Source organism: Aulonocara sp. 'chitande type north' Nkhata Bay, linkage group LG17 (genome assembly GCF_057382095.1).
Source record: "Aulonocara sp. 'chitande type north' Nkhata Bay isolate Kocher_YH1m ecotype deep benthic linkage group LG17, A_spYH_male_GT1.1, whole genome shotgun sequence".
NCBI classification, from domain to species: Eukaryota; Metazoa; Chordata; class Actinopteri; order Cichliformes; family Cichlidae; genus Aulonocara; species Aulonocara sp. 'chitande type north' Nkhata Bay.
Genome location: NC_141360.1, coordinates 37,928,370 through 37,948,504, shown reverse-complemented (window position 1 = coordinate 37,948,504; position 20,135 = coordinate 37,928,370). Strand labels below are relative to the sequence as shown.

The 20,135-nt window shown below is 40.4% G+C and overlaps 1 protein-coding gene across 1 annotated transcript in view; it reads left to right on the top strand.

Annotated features, from left to right (window-relative positions):
* Positions 1-20,135, top strand: part of LOC147310538 (copine-8) — a 104,663-nt gene that overhangs the window by 28,620 nt on the left and 55,908 nt on the right. The window contains exons 2-6 of the mRNA XM_086268618.1: positions 4,582-4,622; positions 6,714-6,760; positions 9,028-9,131; positions 12,239-12,278; positions 17,607-17,683. Coding sequence (XP_086124744.1) covers positions 4,582-4,622; positions 6,714-6,760; positions 9,028-9,131; positions 12,239-12,278; positions 17,607-17,683 — 309 coding nt within the window. The remainder of the gene's footprint in view (positions 1-4,581; positions 4,623-6,713; positions 6,761-9,027; positions 9,132-12,238; positions 12,279-17,606; positions 17,684-20,135) is intronic.

Genomic DNA, 20,135 nt, shown 5'->3' with positions numbered 1-20,135 from the left:
TTAAGAGTATGTATAGTGAGAAGACAACACTAATATATTTGCCACAGGCTTTTTAATGGTATATTTCATGTAATAATTTATAAAATTAGGTTAGAAATGATAGAAATGATAGAAGACAAATGGCACAATAGACACTTTTCTATCATCGACACGATATATATTGTCATCTCGCCCAGCACTACCTAGACGTGTTTGTTTAGGAAAATCCCAGCGGTTTGTCAAATCCTGAGAGTAGCTGGAGCTGTTTGGCACCAGCAGTCACTGCACATTTAAAGTATGGCTGTTCGATATAACGATATGTATCGGATGACTATATGAAAACGTCTATCGTTTTATATTACGCTATCGTTTGTTTTGTGGTTTCGCAAAATAAACCGTTTACAGCAATATTTTTTTCATTGTTTTGATGGTCACTGTATTAGCTATATTTATTTCTTAAACTTCTTTCTTTCTCTTATATTTAAAATAACCAAACTACTGATGGATAAGCGACTGTTTTTACAACGACGGTAAACACTGCTCCGCCGTCCGCTTGTTTATTTTCCACATAAACCTTTCACAATAAAGCGGAAGACCCTGTTGAGATTTTTCAAAATAAACTGAAACGATGACAAACAGAAAGACCAGTCAAAACAAATTGAGGACCTTATTTCTAAACGAGGGGCTACCTCTGTAGCATGGGCATGCTTTGGTTATGAAAAGTCTGACACGGATCACCTATGCAAGAGTCACGTAAAAGAGTATGGAGAGAGTTTACTAATGAGAAGCAAAAAAGAGCTGTCAGGTGCTCCAAATAAAGCTTAGATTCAAACGTTAGAACAGGCTTTTCCCCGCAGCACGCCGTGTAATAAATACTCACAAAGAAAACGGTAGCCGTTACAAGTTATGCCTAAAAATGTATAGTTTCATGCATCGGTCAAAACACTCGACTCCAGGTACACGACGCCAGCTGAAAACACTTCAAACAAGTCGAGTTGCCCGAGATTCACAGAATTTACAGAAAATGTTACATTTTTTAATATATATTGTTGTCAGGACGATAAATGTCTTCTATCGGGATATGAGATTTTGGTCATATTGCACAGCCCTAATTTAAAGTCACTTAAATCACCCTGTTTCTCCATTGTCATGCTGAGTTTAAACTTAGGTTGATCAGATATTTGCATTAATGGGCACTTAAACAGTGTCCATTTAGTTTTTTACTTGCAGTTCATCCAATTTATTTGCTTTAAAATCTTTGGAAATAAATGTACTTGGATTTTATTTACTGTCGACAACACAAACAGGCCTGAGGAGAATTTATATTGCTGCACTATTTGACATTTCCTCCAAAATTAATCAATGTTGGATTGATTTATAGATTACAGTGCATGTTGCATGTTTTCATTATAACTAAATAGGAGTGAGTTATTCATGTGAAGCCCAGTAAAACACAGAACAACTGCACTTTTTAGTTTGCTTGTTTCAGTTAAAAACATAACGTTTTTTCATTGCTGTCTTCTAAAATCAGACAATTTCTAAGGTTTTTAAGCAACAGCACCTACCAGCTAGATCAAAACAGTAATGCTTATTTAGTTATTTACTTTATTGTAAAAGGCACTATGACCAATACACTTGTTGTGTCATTTGACAGTACAGTCTCATTTTTATCATTCTCAATTTTATGTGCTGACTGATGCAGTTAAAAGCAGCCCAATTAAAATCCATTAAACTGACACTTTAGTTTTCAATCAGCAAGAATACTTTCAGTGATCTAAGAAGAATTCAAAGCACACAATTCATTAGCAAAAATAATTTTTCTGACATGTGAGATCTAGTAATGTTGGTTAGCCTAATTAGTGCAGCTCAGCTGACAAACTAGATTTAGGCTGGTGTCTAGGCATGTATCGACAAAGATGCCGCCAAATAGCAGATTTTGTGTTGCTGAAAATATCCCGTGTTGAATGGTGGCATTTGTGGAGACATAAAAATATCTGACTCAGGTTTTTATATCTTTTTGTAATAGACAGACGTGCTGATCAGAGACACAGAGTTTGTGTTCACCTGTAACAGACCACAGAATATTTTCTTGTTATGTTAATCATTGTAACTGGAGGTGTTTTGTACCTTGGATTATGGGTGGACTTGTTCCCGCCCTGTAAACATCTCAGCTGGATTGTTGTGGTCGTGTAGAAATGGTCACTGAGGCCGGTGTAGTCACACCATGGACAGACAACAAAACAAGCAATTAGACATATAAATGATTTGTGTGTCTGTGGATTATGGGAGGAAACTCAAAGAGAAATCTGACCTGAAACCTTTAATTTGACATACTCGAGTTCAAATAACCGCGTCAGAGTGACAACAAATCATTATGTGTGCTGCATTTGCAGTAAATGCTCTGACATAAGTGAGGCTACAATTTTCAAATGAGCGACAGAGTGAGCTGAGAAGCAAACAAGCAGGAAGGACCGCCGGGATACCAAGAGGTTGGGTTTTTTTGCTTTTAGAGCAAATGCAAGAGTGAGACAGAGAGAAACATGTCATAGATTGTGTTGATAGGTTCACATGAAAGAAAGACAGAGAGGAAGTAAGTACAGAAACAGAGAGAGAAGTGAGCTGAAAGAAACAAAACTGTGACAGCAACACTGGTACTGGAAAGCAGCTCGAAGCCTTGATACTCTTAAGCCGTCGATGGTTTCAGGGCTTTGTCTTAGAACCTTTAAAAGTCTGCCACAAGCCCTGGGATTGAAAGGATGATGGGAAACATTATCCATATCTTTCATGCCCTTTGTGCAGCCGGGGCATGTCACATGGATTAGAGTGATTGGGAAGAAGATTTCTATTCATGCAGAGCTCTGTTCAGGCTGATTTCACCAAAGTGACAAGTTAGTGATCCTGTTAGTGTTCTGCTCTCTGATCTCTTCTTCTCTCCTCTCCAGGTGTGACTATCCTCAGCATCCTCGATCTTATTATTGAGAAATCAGAAGTAATCATAAGCTGTCATGCTGTTTTTATATCATCTCAGCTTTTTTCTTTGTTGGAGGGGGGGAAGCATAAATTCTTCATGGTTGTATTAATGCCCATCTTGGCTGAAACACAAGTTTGGAGGGCTGCACACTACAATGAGTCATCACTGAGAAGATTAGCTCAAACTTGGTGTTTTTGAAGCAAGGAGTGAAGCACCATGAAGACTGAATTCCCATTAAAAGTTTGAACTTCTATTATTAGTTGTATAAACTAGCGGTTGTGTTGTTATTGTGAATTTATTCTCTAAATGTTGATGTAACCATCAAAAGGTTTTCAGGTATTTGACGTGGAGGATAATAATACGTGCATGTTTTTTTGGGAAGACTTAGTACAGTTTCACTAGCCACACCCAGGCCTGATTACTGCCAGAGCTAGCAAATTAAGAAATCACTTAAATAAAGTGTTGCGACTCCCAGAGAACCATGGAGACAGCCATTATCCTCAAAGGAAGAAAATCTGGAAGAGTCGTGAAGCTTTCGAGGATTGGCCAGCCTAGAGTACCAAAATTACTCCAAGAGTGCAGGTACAACAACTTATCCAGGAAGTCACAGAAGAACCCAGAACAATATTTAAAGATTTGCAGGCCTCAGTTGTCTCAGTTAAGGTCAGAGTTCATGATTCAACAATAAGCAAGAGACTTGACCATGGGAGTAAAAACCACTGTGGACCAAAGAGAACATAAAGGCTCGCCTCACATCTGACAAGAAAAAATGTTGATCCTGAAGACTTTTTGAAAAATGTGGAGTCAGTTTGTGGATCGATGAGAATAAGTTGAACTTTTTGGAAGGTTTGTATCTTGTTAAATCTGACATGAAACTAACACAGCATTTCATACAAAGTACATCAAAGCATCGGTCAAACTTGGTGGTGGTAGTGTGATGATCTGGGGCTGCTTGGCTGCTTCAGGACGACTTGCAGAAAATCCTGAAGGAGTATGGCCGATCATCAGTTCATGCTCTGAAGCTCGTGCGCACTTGGGTTATGCAGCGGGGACAATGATCCAAAGCAGACCAGCAGATCCTCTCGATGTCTCAAAAAGCAAAACGAAGACTTGATCCGATTGAGATGCTTTGGTATAACCATAAACAGGCCATTCATGCTCAGGAACCCTCCAGTGTGGCTGAATTAAAACAATTCTGCAAAGAAGAGTGGTTCAAAATTTCTCCAAAGCTAAGCAAAAGACTCATTGCCAGTTACTGCAAACGGCTGATTGCAGTTCTTGTTATTAGGTTTAGGGAGCAGTTACTTTTCCTCACAGTGCAAAGTAGCTTTGGATATTGTTTTCCCTTAACAAATAAAATCATCATTCAAAAGCTGCATTTTGTAATTACTCGGGTTATCTTTGTCTGTACTGTATATGTTAACTGTGAATATAAGCAGCATGGTGTCTAATGTGGTTACACAGCACTTTGGATGTTATATTTTTTGTACTCCTGCACCTCATCAGGACGCTTCGCAGGTTTACTGTAAACACAATGTGAAGCCGGGAACATAAATAGTCAGTGTGTTAGCGTGGATTCATTTTCCAAGGCAACTGTGTTTCTAATTATTTTCCATATTGTGTCTCCACAGAAACCTGCTGGATAGGGACACCTTCTCCAAATCAGACCCAAGTAAGACGACATCTCTCTATCGCTCACTAAGACCACGTTTTAGTTAGTTTTATATTTTTCACTGCGTCAGTGAAATATAAAGAGGAAACAAAGGGGATTCCTTGATGATTTCCATGATGTGTCTGTAAACTTTTCATTTGATTTGCATAAAGAAAGGAAACAAAAAGAACAGTGTTAGGAATACATGAGAAAAAACTTGGGAAAAATAAGGGCTATGGGAGCGCTGTAAGGAAATGAAATAAGCAATTAATTTGGAGATGAACGAAGCGCATTTCTTTTGCTGTGACTCAATCTGTGTTTGAGTATTTTCTCACTAAATATGTTGTCTTGGCTTGAGGCACGGCTGACTAATACACAAAGCCTGAGAGCTTGAAAGCTTCTCCCTATAGATTCACAGAATGGGCGGCAATTCTCACGCTCCTCTTCCCACAGCTAAAATAAATGTAATAACACTGTCAGGGCTACTGCATCAAGTTGAAGGAGGGCTTCAGCGCTGGCTTGACAAATGTGTCTGCAGACAGTTTAAGCAGGGACTGCATAAAAAAGTACTTGAATATCTTGTTTCTTTTTAAGAAGGCACAGCATATTTACTTCAAGCAGCCATACTTCAGTGACACCTTGCCTGCTGTCCAATATGAAAACTAAGCTCACGCCAAGAAAATATTGATATTCCATTGTTTAGTTATTCTTAATGCTACAAAGAGGACTATCTAGGGATACACCAATCCAAATTTTTACAGTTCTGCAGTACCGACCTGATGCCAGTGTTACACGCATAAGCTGGAAGTTTGACGCTGAAATGTTGCTTTTCTAGTTTTCAAAATAAAATGCAGCAAGAAAATATTTGTTTAAATTACTAGAGATGAAAAAATTCAAAAATTAAAAGACATTTATTCACATTATTTGTTTGCATGAGTCACATGAGGAGTGTGCATGTATGGGTGCGTGTGCATTGGGAGTGAGGGTAGGGTGAGATCGATTTCTCCCTAAAATGAAACAGCGATTGTTGTCATATCATAAAAATAAGATATTGCGATGACTATTGTAATGAACCACTAATACACACACACGTAGTCAGCAAGCAAAACAGAGCATGTCAGCACATTCCCACGTGCATGGATGAAAAATGACTCAAGGTGATGGGGATGGCAGTGATGAGTACAGTGATGAAGATGACAGTGATTAGGAGCAGGAAGCATGGGCATTAACCATAAATTTAGTACTGCTTTTATGCTGAGTAGCTCCTGTGATTATGCTGAGCTCACTGACTTTAGCCCCCTGATATGAAGCAGCCTGACAGGAGGAAGGAGCAAGGAGGTGAAGGAGAGCGGGAAAACAGGATGTCAAAGTTCCTGAAAACTGAACGATACCTTGGATATGTCACTCGGTGGTAAAAAAAAAATACCTAAAAAATCGAAAGAGCAGTGATCTATACAGGCAAACGAAGTTTAAATCTCTCTGTTCCCTCCAAAAGTATCCCCAGTGTTTGTCTGTCAGACGCAAAATCAACATTTTATGTGTCTGCGTGGGTGTTTGGATGTGTACATATCCTCATCAAAGAACATCAAAGGCCTTGAGGAATGAAGTATACGATGAGCGAGCTGCGTAATTTGCTTTTTAGAGAACTCTCTTGTTTTGAGAAATTGCATAATCACCCGAAATGATGTCTTTCACAATCTGAAGCCGGCGAATATAATGCACATATTCGTGACTCGTGAATGACACTATTAGACGCTTTGATGTTTTTCTTTGTTTAATATATATTTCTAATTCAAGCATTTATGGCTTATCAGTCATATTCTAATGGATCCATGAAATACCATGACATTTGATTTGTTTTTTGATTTTATTTGCTTGCTGTCTTATGAAGTAAGGCTCTCCTATTCATCCGTTAGTCAGCCAACCTGTCAGATAGTTAAAAGCTGGTTGTAAATACCAATATAATAATATTTATTTAGACTGCTTGCCCGTTTCTTATATATTATACATGATTATAAAGTAGACACTGACTAAAATGGCTGGGCAGTTGCTAAGTGAGTGTTAGTAAGGAGTTAATGATTAAAACTACTGTTTATGTGCCTCTTTTTACAGTATGTGTACTCTACACACAAGCCATGGGCAACAGGGAGTGGAGAGAGGTGAGTGTGTGCAAACCGGGTTTGAAACATTTCCTTCCATTTTATTAAACTTCTGTCCACTTCACTGCTGTCTTTCCATGTACACACTATGGAGAAAACAGAGTTCTTTTTGCATAGTTGCTAGAAATTGGCTGAAATTGGTCAAGTCATGTCAGAAACAGTGAGAAAGATTATTCATTAGTCTTTCCAGGAATGGATGCCCCAACAATTTCACCACAAGGCCAGTCATGTAATGCTCTGACATCTCAGACTCCACAGCGCTTGGTTAAATTTCATAACAATAAAAGTTACTTTTATCTGTTCCTTTATCACAAGGGGTCACCTTAGCAGGTAGCTCTGTCTGTACACCGGGTGCCCTTCCTAGCACAACCCCTAAAGGAGAATTGCTACTCTGGTTTTAATTAAACCAGCAACCTTTTGCTTATCAAGCAAATGTGCAAACCACTGCTTGCTTTGCAGCCACACGGCATGGGCTCCTTGCAGTCAGCAAGCCAACCATGAACTCTGTACACCAAAGTATTCCACAGTCAGATGTGCAACCATCTGACAGCTAAAGCAACAGGACAGTGATTCCAAGCAACGACGGTAAATCCAGAACAGAATTGCTGAAATAGATAAGAATCAGGGTGTTGCACTGAAAGCCTTGCATTAGCAGATACCCACAAACCTCAGTGATCTTAGGCGATGTTTTAAAGAAGAGTGGACCAAAGTTCCTCCATAACGATAAGAGACTGATAAAGTCAGAAAATTGTTATCTAAAGTTATCGCTGCTAAACGTGTTTCTACAAGCTATCACATAACACGGTGTTTTTCACGCACAGCTTCTACATTTCAGTTTTGTTTCTGTTAAATAAATGACGATACTCTATAATCTGCCACGCGTTGTTGTTCATCTGAGGATGTTAAACTAAACCAAATCATTTTTTGTCATATCCTGAGTCATAAAACCTTGGCATTGAAAAAGGGTTTGCTTTCTTTTTCACAAATATCAGCCTGTTGGTAACACTTTAATTAAGTCAAAGGGTCACGATGAATCATCTGCACAAAATTTCATTTCCAGTAGCAGGTGAGATTTTTCAATTTGGACTCAAGTGGTGGCTGGGCCTACGTACGTTACCTATGCCAAAAAAACTAAAACACACCTCAATATAAAAAGACTAGCTCTATTAAAACCATTCTTATATACACAGTGTTTAAGGTTTGGTTACTTTCAGCTGTGGTTTACAAGTTAGAAAGGTGACATTTAACACTTGTTTGGTGTACGCACCCTAGCCTCTACTACTATATTAGTGCAGTATATATTTCGGCAAGACCAACAGACAAAAGAAGTAAAACAATGTCCTGTAAGTATTTTTAAATACTAAGTAGCTACGGGATATTGTCGAGGAAAGTAGAAAATATTAAAGTGTTGTATACACTCTAAATACAGCTCACAGTACTTTATAAAATGTTTATGACATGGATGCAATACCAAAGTGTTGCATAATACACAAAGTGCAACAATACAACTGTTTTCAATCCAGCGTTTGTGGGATTTGAGGCATGTTATGTTAGTGATTCAGTGAGGGAAGAGATTCAATGTGCAAATGTAGTTTCCTTGATTAGGCCTAGGCTAATGACGCTGTGAGATTTAATTGCCTGCTTTTGTACAGTTCAGGTATCTGGAAATGACGCGAAGATTTACAGTGTAAACTGAAAGGCTTGTGATGTAGTAGTGCTCGAGAGTTAGTAGAAATAACCAACAGCCACCACTTTATTAAGAGAACGCATGCACGTTTCATTACGATCGAGCCGCCATCAACAATACGTTTTACAGTAATTATTCATGAATGCAAATCAGGGGGCAATTCTTTCAGCACCAATCATTCGCAGTTATTCATAGATCCGAGTAGCCCGTCATCTCCATGCATTATTAACCGGCTGAGTTAAATGCCAAATCGGAACCCAACTGACCCCATTTGACTTGATACTTCAGCTGCGGTGCATTCATTACACTAAAGCTGTACATAATCTTCTGTAACAAGCCTCTCGCCTAATGTGTCTCCTGAGGAAAAACCTGCAGGTGGATACAATATTTACACGAGTCACTGCAGCGTCATAAAGTGCTGGTAAAAGCTGTGATTTGGGAAAGGTTAGAGCTTTTAAGCGTGGCGAGTTGCAGAAATGTATACTCACATATTATAGATTGTAAACTTGTAGACTGTAAAAAGTTGAATGATTTCCAAACTGTTTGTCTCCTAATCTTTGTTTTTCTTTTTTTTGTCTAGTTTGGCAGAACAGAGGTGATTGACAACACGCTAAACCCAGACTTTGTTCGGAAATTCATTCTGGACTACTTCTTTGAGGAGCGACAGAACCTCCGGTTTGACCTGTAAGTAACATGTACAAGTGCGTGTGTGTGTTTCTGCATCACTGTGACATGACTAGTTCCTAAACTTGCATTTAAGACTCTGGATATAGATGATGTTATAGTTCACTGAATATCGGTTTGGCTTTCATGAAAGCTTTGAGAGGTATTGAAATGAAAAATTCTAAGTGGTAAATGTGGCTGTTTTTACCATAGTCACAAAGATGATTGTTATTTCCATCTCTATGGTTCTGAGGCTTCTCCATGCTTAAGCAAAGAAAGTAGGAGGTCGGAGCAGCAGCAACACCTCCTGTGAAAGGTGGGTGGGTGTTGCACCAGAAGCCTCCTTGTGATTGCTTTGGTTCCTAGCAGATTACCACGGTTGCCCATAGTTTGCAGTCTTTATATACTGTATCTAATGCATGGATTTAGACTGTCTTGTCTCATATATTACTAGTACACAGCTCTGATTCTCTTCTGCTGGTGATGTCCTGATGACTGAGTCATGTGCTATGAGCACAGCTGTCTCATACTTCTTTCCATGGAGGCAAAAGATTCTATCTGTAGGGTCTTAGATTAGGTGAGGGGATTCTCCATCTCATGTGGCTCTCAGGTCACATTTGTTACTGAATTATGGGGCTTTCAGTGGCTTTATTATTTATATTCTAATCTATAAAGCAGGGAGCCATGGCGACAGCACCACCGGGATCTCAAAGTTCTCCCGTGAAGAGGAGCTAGTGTGTCTGCGTCGATGTTAGTCGATTCATGATAGATAGCAAAACGAGGGAAAGAACAAGGTAGACACACACAAAGACGTCAAATGTGACTTTGTAACCCAAACAAATGTGGTCTCTATTTCATATCTGCTCTTGACTAAGACTGCACGTTAAGCCAGGAGTAATGTGTTGAGCTCATATGTACAGGAGGTGTGTCGCAGGGTCTTGTGGTGGAGAGACAAAACCCAAATTGATGCGTGCAATTTGTGTGTGCATTGCCACATGCGTGACCATGGTGACAATGTGCGTGTCTGGGTGCATGTGTTTGTGAGTTTGTGTGAAGTTTAGCAGGTAGCCATAACAACCAGGGTTTCTGGGGGATGGCGGCTGCTCCACTTGTGTTCCACACCATGTTACAGCCCGGTGTACATTTTCACATGTACACAAACAAGTTACTTTCTGTGTTTTACCAACTTTGTGGGGCTCAGTTATTGAACTGTTATTTGCTTATGAGTGTTGTAGTATTTCAGATGAAATGAAGATGAGCTGAATGATGGGAGAGACTCCGATGTTTACCGCTTATGTCACTGCAACCGAAGCTTCTTAAGCAAATGATCTTTAAGCTAAATTTATGCCCTATTGGCTCTATGTGGACGTTTTTAGTGGCTTCCCCGCCTGTCTTCTGTTGCTCTCTTACATTAGAGGTGTGCAGGTTTTGGATTAGCACTTATCATTGTATTTGCAATATCAGGTGAGCAAGTTTAAATCTATTGGAAGAATGACATCTCATAGAAAGATGGGGACATGTAAGGACATCTGTGTGTTTGCGTGTTGCGTCTATGTCTGCTCATTGGTTATGTGATTATAAATGAATGAATGCATAACTCTGTGTCTCTTGAGTGGTTTTCTGAATGGAACTGGACATCTGAGGGAAAAAACAAACAGGCTTTTTGTGGGTCTGTGAGTAGGTTATGTGCCATTTTCAGTAACATTCAGCGTGTGCATCCGTGTGTGAGACTCCTATGTGTGGCGCTTTTGGTGAATGTGTCTATCATAGACTGCATATAAAAGATAGCCACCGTGATGGCTCCCATTGAGTGAAAGTCATGCCTTGAAGTCTCGAGGGTCTTCACTGTCGCCGCCTTGATGTGATTTGGTTTTGGTCTGAGGGACACTGCAGTCTTACACCAAGAAACAATCTTTGGGAACAAAGAAATTTGAGTAATGTGAAATCTTTTCCCAAAAAGCCTTTTATATAATGAGACGTTCCAACTACAGAAGTTGACCTCAGCTGGCCATTAGAAATAGTACAGGTTTAAACCTCAAAAGCTACAGTGTCTACAGTATCCGGATGTGTGCGTGCAGCCTTGCTGCTTCTCTCATCAACGACTGTATGTCGCTGGTCCTGCTGGCCTGCAAAGGGTAACGCTGTCTGAGATGATACCAGATTGAAGAATGTTTACTCCCTCAGGCTTATGGCAGTGAGATCTCTATGAAAACAAAACAGTTACAGAGCAGAGGTTATGAAATACTACAGTATGTCCTCTCACTATGAATTATGATAGTGCATTGTGTTCCACAGGGCTCACTGTGAAGTATAGTGCACTGATATATGTCTTTAATTTTACACTTCCCTAAGCTGAGGCATATACCGATATCATTCTAAACAGCTAAAAAGATAAAAAGATAAAGCACGTCACATGTCCCACTGAGTTGAAATGGGACATTTTAAATATTGGTTATGCTTGGATTTGGATTAAAGGAGAATCCTGCCACACACAGAATATACTGTACATCACCTTTAACATCCATGTGAGGTAACAAAATTGCCTAGCATTTCTCCCCCACTGTATTACCCAGCAGAGGCCAATCCATATTTAGTGGTGGGTGAAATGACCTGAGCTGTGAAATGACCTCAGATTGCTGAGTGAATGGGTCGCCTGATTGCCTCCCATTCTTCAGAGCTGGAGGGGCTATTTCTGGAGAAGTTTGTCTCGCTGCAAATATTGTGTGTTTAAGAGGTTGCCAGGTGAAACTGAGGATTGAGAGTTGTGAGTACTGTTCAGACGTGTGTGACAGTAATGAAAATAGATGAAAACAAACGAGGACAGACTTCTTCACCTAGCAAGTCAGTAGTTCATCGTTTCTGTTTCAGTCGTTCACACGTATGGCCTCGCAGATATACTTGTGACTGCCAATTAGTCCATTTAGTGTCATTTTAATAGAGGATGACTGTGATCCTGCAATGTTGGGAAGTGAATTCCCAGAGCCTCCGCTGAGATTCTGCGTGACAAGATGCTTAACCCCATTACTGATTTACCCTCTCTGTAATCCCTTTTGTGTTCCCAGCCGAGCGCCTGTCACCCTCCATCACTCTCTAATGCATTCACAGTGTGTTTTTGTTTTTTTCTGCAGGTATGATGTTGATTCGAAGAGTGCCAACCTGTCGAAACACGTGAGTGCTTGTGTATTGTTTTGTGTTTTTGTGAACATAAATGCTGACCATATCATTACCTGTCATTAGACTCTTTCCAACCACATAAGAGTACTCCGGTCATTAGTCTGCTGACTTGTGGTGTGTTCAGGACACACTTGAATAAATAATAAATAAAGGCAAATGTGTGTCAGTGCAAATCGAATGTATTTAGAATTCATGAAATTGTCAGCTAGAGTTGTATGATTCAATTTCAACTTCGTTTGGTCTGAATATATCTTTATGCCGAACAAATGTAGCCCTTATGTTAGGTACAGCTTGCTCGGACATGGAGCTTTAATTCTTAGTGGCATAAATTAAACAATTCCTCACAGATTTTATTCCATATTGACATAACAGCATCACACTGTTGCTGCAGATCCATAATGCAAATCTCCCATTTCACCACATCCCCAAGGTGCTCTATTGGATTGAGATCTGATGACTGTAGAGGCCATTTGAGTACAATGTACTTATTGTAATGTTCAATAAACCAGTTTGAGGTAATCTGAGCTTTGTGATATGGTGTATTATCCTGCTGGTAGCAGCCATCAGAAAATTGGTACGCTGTGGTCATAAGTGTTGCTGGATGGCCAAGGTCAGCAACGGTACTCAGGCTATGGAGTTGAAATGGTGCTCGGTAAATACTAAGGGGTTCACAGGGTGCCAGAAAAATATCCCCCACACCATTATATCACAAGCACAGGATGAACTGTTTATACAGGGCAGGATGGAGCCATGCTTTCATGTTGTTTATGCCAGATTTTGAGCCTGCCATGTAAAACTCACAACAGATAACAAGACTCATCAGACCAGGCAATGTTTCTGAAACACTCACATCTGGAACCAACTACTGTGCAACTTTTAAAGTCACTTAAATCATCTGTATTCCCCCTTCATATGTTTACTTTGACCAAGTCTACACATCTAAATGCATTGAATTTCTGCTGATTACATCTTTACCTTAAGTAGCAGTTGAACAGGTGTGCCCAGGAAAGTGACAGTTGAATGCATAACAAAAAAACACAAAAACATCAAAGGTTTTAAGAGATGGCTGTCTACATGGACCAAAGTCTATAAATAAGAATATAAGGTGACAAGAGAATTGGCATTAAAAATCTTGATATTCGCGTATTCAGATGTGTGTGTGCACATTTTTTTTTCTGTCGGAGGGTTCTTCCTGTTAAAAGGGAGTTTTTTTTTCTCCTTTTTCACTCAGTGTCCATAACACACGTTGCTGTGTTTGTCACACTTGCATGTTTCAGAACAGATTCGATGAAGCACATTTGGGTTATGCTGCAAGACAATGATCCAAAATAGACCAAGTCCACCTCTGAATGACTCAAAGGAGTAAATGAACTGGTTCTTAAATAGCACTTTTCTACTCTACCTGAGCACTCAAAGTGCTTTATACACCTTAGCTCCTTCATCCATTTTATACAAGCACTTTTTTTCTATGCTTAAGTGCTTTCTAACATTCACGCTCCTATGGTTGCATCGGTGAGTGGCATGGAGTTCAGTATCTTGCCCAAGGATATTTGGCATGCAGATGGAGCAGCCAGGGATTGAACCACCAACCTTCTGATCAGTGGGTTACCTGTTCTAACCCTTGAGTTCCCCGCTCAAACTCTCCAACTCGACTGAACGGAAGAGTAGACCACAATTTCTCCAACTCACTGACAGTTAACGCTTGATTGCATTCCTTGCTGGGGTGGGTGGCACAACCTGTTATCAGGTTTAGGGCGTAATTAGTCTTTCACATATGGCCAGGTAAGTTGGAATTGTTTTCTTCTCATAATAAATAAAATAATAATAATAAAAAAAAAACAATTTCGTATTTTCTGTTATGATCCTTTTCTGATATTTAAATTTGTTTGATGATCTGAAACATTTAAGTGTGACAAACATGAAAAAAAATCTAAGAAATCAAGAAGGAGGGGGATAGTTTTTAACTGAACTTTATATTAGGAACTCGTCAGTCCAGTAATGTAGAATAGTTGAGCATTTTAAAAGTAGATCTCATGTTGTAAAGTTTATAAAAGGTTATCCAAAGTCTTTACTTCGATTTAACCAAATATTTGTTTTCTCCAACTATAACCAAGCAGCAGGTGAAAGCAGACCACAGTCTTACACACTCTAAACGACTCTTTTGTTTCAGACTGTACTTTTTGGAAAGTGTGTTTGCTTTTCAACCTTCACTCACTTGACTTTTGTGTCAACGTCTACCTCTGAGCACAGCTGCAAACAGCCAATGCTGCTTTTCCCCAAGGTGAAACACTGGAGCCATTAGTTCTTATCATTGCATGGCGTTTAGTATCCAGCTCAACAAGTCTGCCTGCGTAGCATATTACAGACACATACCCTTTATGGTGATGTAAAAAAACAAAAGAAGAAGAAATAATGGTAGCATTTTTGTACACTTCAAATGGAGCATTGTGTACTAAACTCCATCTAAATGCCAACATGTCCTCTGTTCTATTTGATTAAGAATAACAAATGCCTGAGGACACGTGGACTGCTTTCTCCCTCTAGCAACACTGTTGTCAAAATGATCTATTTTCTTCTTTTATGGTATTTCTTCAGCCCAGTTATAAGCCAATTCAAGTAAATATAATAGCTGTAATTGGAACCTTTGTGGAGGCATTGTAGCCAGGCTTATATTTCACCTTCACTAAGGCCCCATGCACCTGTTGACTGCTGTGCGTTATCATTATGTGGCCTCCGGCTAAATAGGCGCAAATGGAAGTACAACAGTCACACTGATTTTAATGCAGAGCCACAGTAATCGTGTTTTATGTTTTGACCTTTAAAAAAAACCCCAAAACCATATACTTTACCTTATCACTTACTGTTTTGCCGAACATCGTTTCTAAAATTGATTGCTCACATTTATAAAGACTGCAAATGTACTGCTGGCGTTTATATGACAAGTGTATGAAATAAAAGGAGATAAATTGGGTGCTACAGTGCAAAACACAGTCTCCAATGCAGGTTTAGTCTCTTAATATTTCCCTTCAGGATATTTCTTTTCTTATTTTATTGGGTTTGATGTCTCTCTGGATGCAATCATTTCCTCTTGTGATGCCCCTAGCTGTTTCTTTTTTCTTTTCCTCTTTTTATCCTCTTTCATTGCCATACCCTTGTTCTCTCACTCTTCTCTTTTCCCTCCGTGCTCTGGATTTGCTCCCCCTTGGCTCACTCGTTTGAAATCAATAATCTCATACAGGCAGAGACAGCAGCCTTGGTGTGGCTCCTATGGGGGAAGCCGGGGAGTTAACCCATTAGATGGTGTTTTAACATTGGGAGCTGTAGGCTGCGGACTCAGCTGGGACCTGGGTGAGAACTAGTGTGGCATATAGAAGGAAAAGCAGAAAGAGTAAGGATGAAAATAAAACACTCAATGTTGGTGTGTCCAGTTCGGTTTTTATCCATATATCTGGGTCGTTCCATATGACATTAACCAAATTTGAAACATGTTCCCTGAAAAATAGGGTGTCTTTTGTACAGTAAGTGCAGTATATTCACATCGTGTGCTTTTTGATTGGCTTTTTTTAATGTAAGAGGTAGCTACTAAAAATGTCTGGGCTAAAAGAAATATATTTAATATTTAGGCTTTGGTTTAAAAATCATAACAAATAGCCAGGTTTCAGATGTTTCAATAGTAAAACTGCACTAGTACCACATCTGCAATGTGGTACTAGCAGAAACAAGCACTGGTACTCTTCATTGCTGTAATCTGCTTTCTGATCATTTACAATAAATAGTTTAAATATAAACTGCAGGTAAAGAATTTCAAGCTTCACATCACCAGATGGAAAAGCATATGTGTCCTTCTTTTAAACAAGATCTTTTAGCTGTGATTCCTTCTTTGTCAGGACAGAGGCAGATTTCTCTGTGCAATGATCCATCAGCAAAACATCCCCTTCTCATTTGTTTTGAGCTGTTTTCTTGAGTTTAGTAATTGCTAATTATTATCTAACATAGTATTTTACTGGCTTACTGCCTGAAATTAGCTATTATGGTATGTTTCCTCTTTCCTATGTTTTTTTTATATAAACATGCGTTGTTTTTTATTGTAAAACCACCGATTGTGTATCGATAAGAAATCAAGAAACATGAAAGCCCACAGTGACAGTTGAGCCTATAAGTCAACAGAGTTTCAAGCCTAAAGCTTTTAAACATCAGGAAACTTCCAGAATTAAATAGCTAATAGTGAATTCCCTCTAGTTATCTTCCAATACTGCAGGTGATAAAACTGGTCATAACACAGTCTTGTCAAATTGTATATATGAGCTTTAAAAAGCTATGAGATACCCCCCAAAATGATTATAATCCTTTTGAAGATGTAGATTTAGATTCATCTGCTCACATTCCCTCGTTCTTTGGATCTCATAAAATAGTTCATTTCTTTCTGTAAAAGTGCTGAAAGGTGCTACACCCACACAGCTATTTTTCTCATTAAATATTTTTCTTGCTCATGCTGTTATATATTTAGCCATTAGTTGCATATAGCCAGTTCTCAGATGGACCTCATGTAGGCAGCAGACACAGTTGCTAGGTAATTTGTGGATTTACGGGTTCACCTCTACATGGTGGATGGAAATTATTATCATCATTATTATTTTGGTCTAATTTCGGCACACGTTTCCACCAAAACAAATATGTTCATAGCAGACTGACACTGTGTGGCTGCAGGAATGTAATTGTGATGAGATAGATGGGAAGAGATAAAGCTGAGAGGCTAATCAATGGACCAAAGAGAATCCGATATGTTAGTGGTGCTTGGAGCTGCTCTGGTCAAATATTAGAGATACTATCTAACAAAGACAAATGATCTAACCCCCAGTTAAAGACCCATGAAGAAGGCATGTTTCTATAATCCTTATTTAAATATATTTATATGGGAGAAATTAGGGTTTTATGGATGTCATGTTTTCTGAAGGCTGGTCATTTTTGACACTGAAAAGCAACTTATCATTGTTTTAAATCCATGAGGTTTCTAGGATGCGGCGGGTGCACTCACGTCTCTGGCTCTCTCAGCATCAGCTCTAAAGCTTCAATATGTGAAGGCAGTTTAATTTCCCAAGGAAGTGGAGGAGCACACTGGGGCAGGTGTGAGGGCTGGTGGGAGGAAGGCTCAGTTTCTTCTTGCTAATATGATCTATCAAAGGTGAAGGTAGTGGTATTTGAAAAGACTTGGGCCTTTGGGGGTGGACTCTGTATTGATCAGCAGGTCAGGTTTGGGAGTAATGCAATGTCTGATTGACAAAAAACATGTGTCGGCTCACTTCTTTCTCCTTGACTCTGCAGGACTTTCTCGGACAAGCCCACTGTACTCTGGGAGAGATAGTCGGATCGTTGGGCAGTCGCTTGGAAAAACCTCTTGGGTGAGTAGGAGCTCAGATAGCTGTAGCAGAAAAAGGTGTGCAGACATCTCAATGAGTATCTGATCAAAAGTCGCATGAACTGCAGGTGCACTAGCAGAGTTATATCCACAGTCTGCAAATTTTAGTCAGGCCTGATGATAGTGGCATCAGCCCAGATTCACAAAAACACCATAAAGATGTTTTTATCAGAGAGAAATGGAGAAATGACATATTTAGCTTGAAATTTTGACTCTTCAAACTAGATGAGCGAGAGCAAATCTTTGTCTCTTCACATTATATTTCCCTGGGCTAATTTGCTAATTTTTTAAATACATTGTTGATTATTGACAGCCACAGTGGCTTATTGATTACCGCTGTCACATTAACAAATAAACCTGCATTGTTTTTATTCGTCCTCGTGTTATCGTTATTGTATTTGTAAGCAGCTAATTCAGTCTTGTTGTGGTTCTTTATCACTCTTGTCCACAATGCTGCTCTAGTGGCCTCCTCTTATTTACATATTTTCTCTCTCATGAGAAAGCCCACTTGGCTTTCTCTCAATTGAGTCTCTTTAATCCAATTAGCTTGTTCATTTGAAGCCTCGATGAGCCTTTAGATCTGCAAAGAGCGTTGTTAAGGGGAGAAATAACAGGGAACATTGTCAAGAACCTGGCAACCTGTGTGTGTGTGTGTGTGCTTACTGCATATCTCCTCTTCACGTCAAAGCAAAACTGTCATCCTGTTGAGTAGGAATCGCCATGGTGATTGCAGAGGCAGGTTTCCCATGGAGAGGGAAGGAAGGAAAGCGTGCACGTCTTTGGAGTGGTCCACACATATAGTTCAGTTGTATTTCTCTTGATTATTTACATTTGCACGCACACAAAAATGTTTGCTTGGCTATATTTCTGGGTACAAGATGAGCCCCTTAAAATAATCTTACCTCAGAAGAAACTCTTAACCCTCAAACAATCTTATGAAGTGGTTTAAGAAACTAGCCGCAATAAAAGTTCTAATTTTTCTCAAATGTCCTTGTGGCATGAATGACGGACCTGACCAGGGGGCCCACCTCATCACCAGCGACGGTGACGAGCGGGTCCAGCGGTGGACGTGACGAGCTGGGGCTCGCAGGCGGCTTGGCAGGCGACCATACAGCCACACAGGACCACACAGCATCTTGACCTCTGGCGGAACTGAGGCAGGTCAAGACAGCGTACTGGCCTCTGGTGAGGACGCCTCTGGACTGGACGGCATGGCGACCTCCGAGTCAGGCAGAACAGTTCCTCCCCGCACGCTGTCCACCAGCTCTGGCAGAACAGTTCCTCCCGCACTCTGATCCCCGACTCTTTCTGGGCAGGTCGCTTCGGGGTGCGGACCTCCGGCTTGTTATGAGCAAGTCCAGACGGCATACTGACCTCCGACTCAGCCTGGGCAGGTCCCTCCCGCGCGCTGACCTCCATGAACACGTGGGGGTCAGCCAGGAACCGAATCAAGCTGCCAGATTCATTATCAGCTGCATCCCACGCTCGGACCGGTCCTGCAGCTGTTCCGCCTGGCCACCTGCTCCCTCTGCATGGCTGCGAACTCGCCCACCATTCGGGCCAGCGCCTCCACTACTGGCCCAGTTGTGGTTCCGCCATGCCGTCTCCTGGGTTTCGGCACCACTGTGGCATGAATGACAGACCCGACTACATAGTTCACACGTTTAACACTTTTTATTCCGGTTGCTGTTCTCTAACAGACGGCCGCAGCTTTTCAGCTGTGTCCCACACACAACAACAACAACCCCAACCTCAGGTCCCAGCACGTTCTATACAGGGGAGGCGTGATGAGCTGATGGAGCTCCGGTGTGTCAGCCTCCCCTGCAGCTGCGCCACGAATGGATGTGTATATTGGAAAATATTCAGCGCCTGTTCTTTTGCAAACATGTTGTTAAAACCGGTTGAGGAATAGAGATGTTACTCCTCCTTCTTTGTTTTGCTACTCGAGTACATCAAATGCAAAGTGTGCCTTGGTTATCACAAAAGCAGTTTGTGGAAGAAAAGTTAAATTATGGGGTGTGAATTGAGTTCTTTCTTTGATATTCAGGGCTGTGTAAAATGTGGAGGTTGGTTGCTTTAGGTCCTGAAGACGTTCACTCTCCGTATGTTGTGCCACGCTTCTGCAAATATATGCAGATGAGAAAAAAGCAAAACAATCAACGCTGAATGAAACAGGTTTGTTACATTCACATGTGCGACCAATATCGACCGTTTATAAGAGGTCAAGAGTGATTTGGTGCAGAATGAGGAAAACTCTCAACTTTCATTAAAAATGAAGGGGCAGGACACACAGCTGTTCTCTGGCTCTGGAGGTTGTGTCAGTATTTATATATGTGCGTGGGTGTAAGCGACAGTCAGGCATACACCTGCAGCCTGACATGACAGGCGGAGGACGTGGGGGCGGGGCTTAACAATTTTAACATATTGCATTGTTC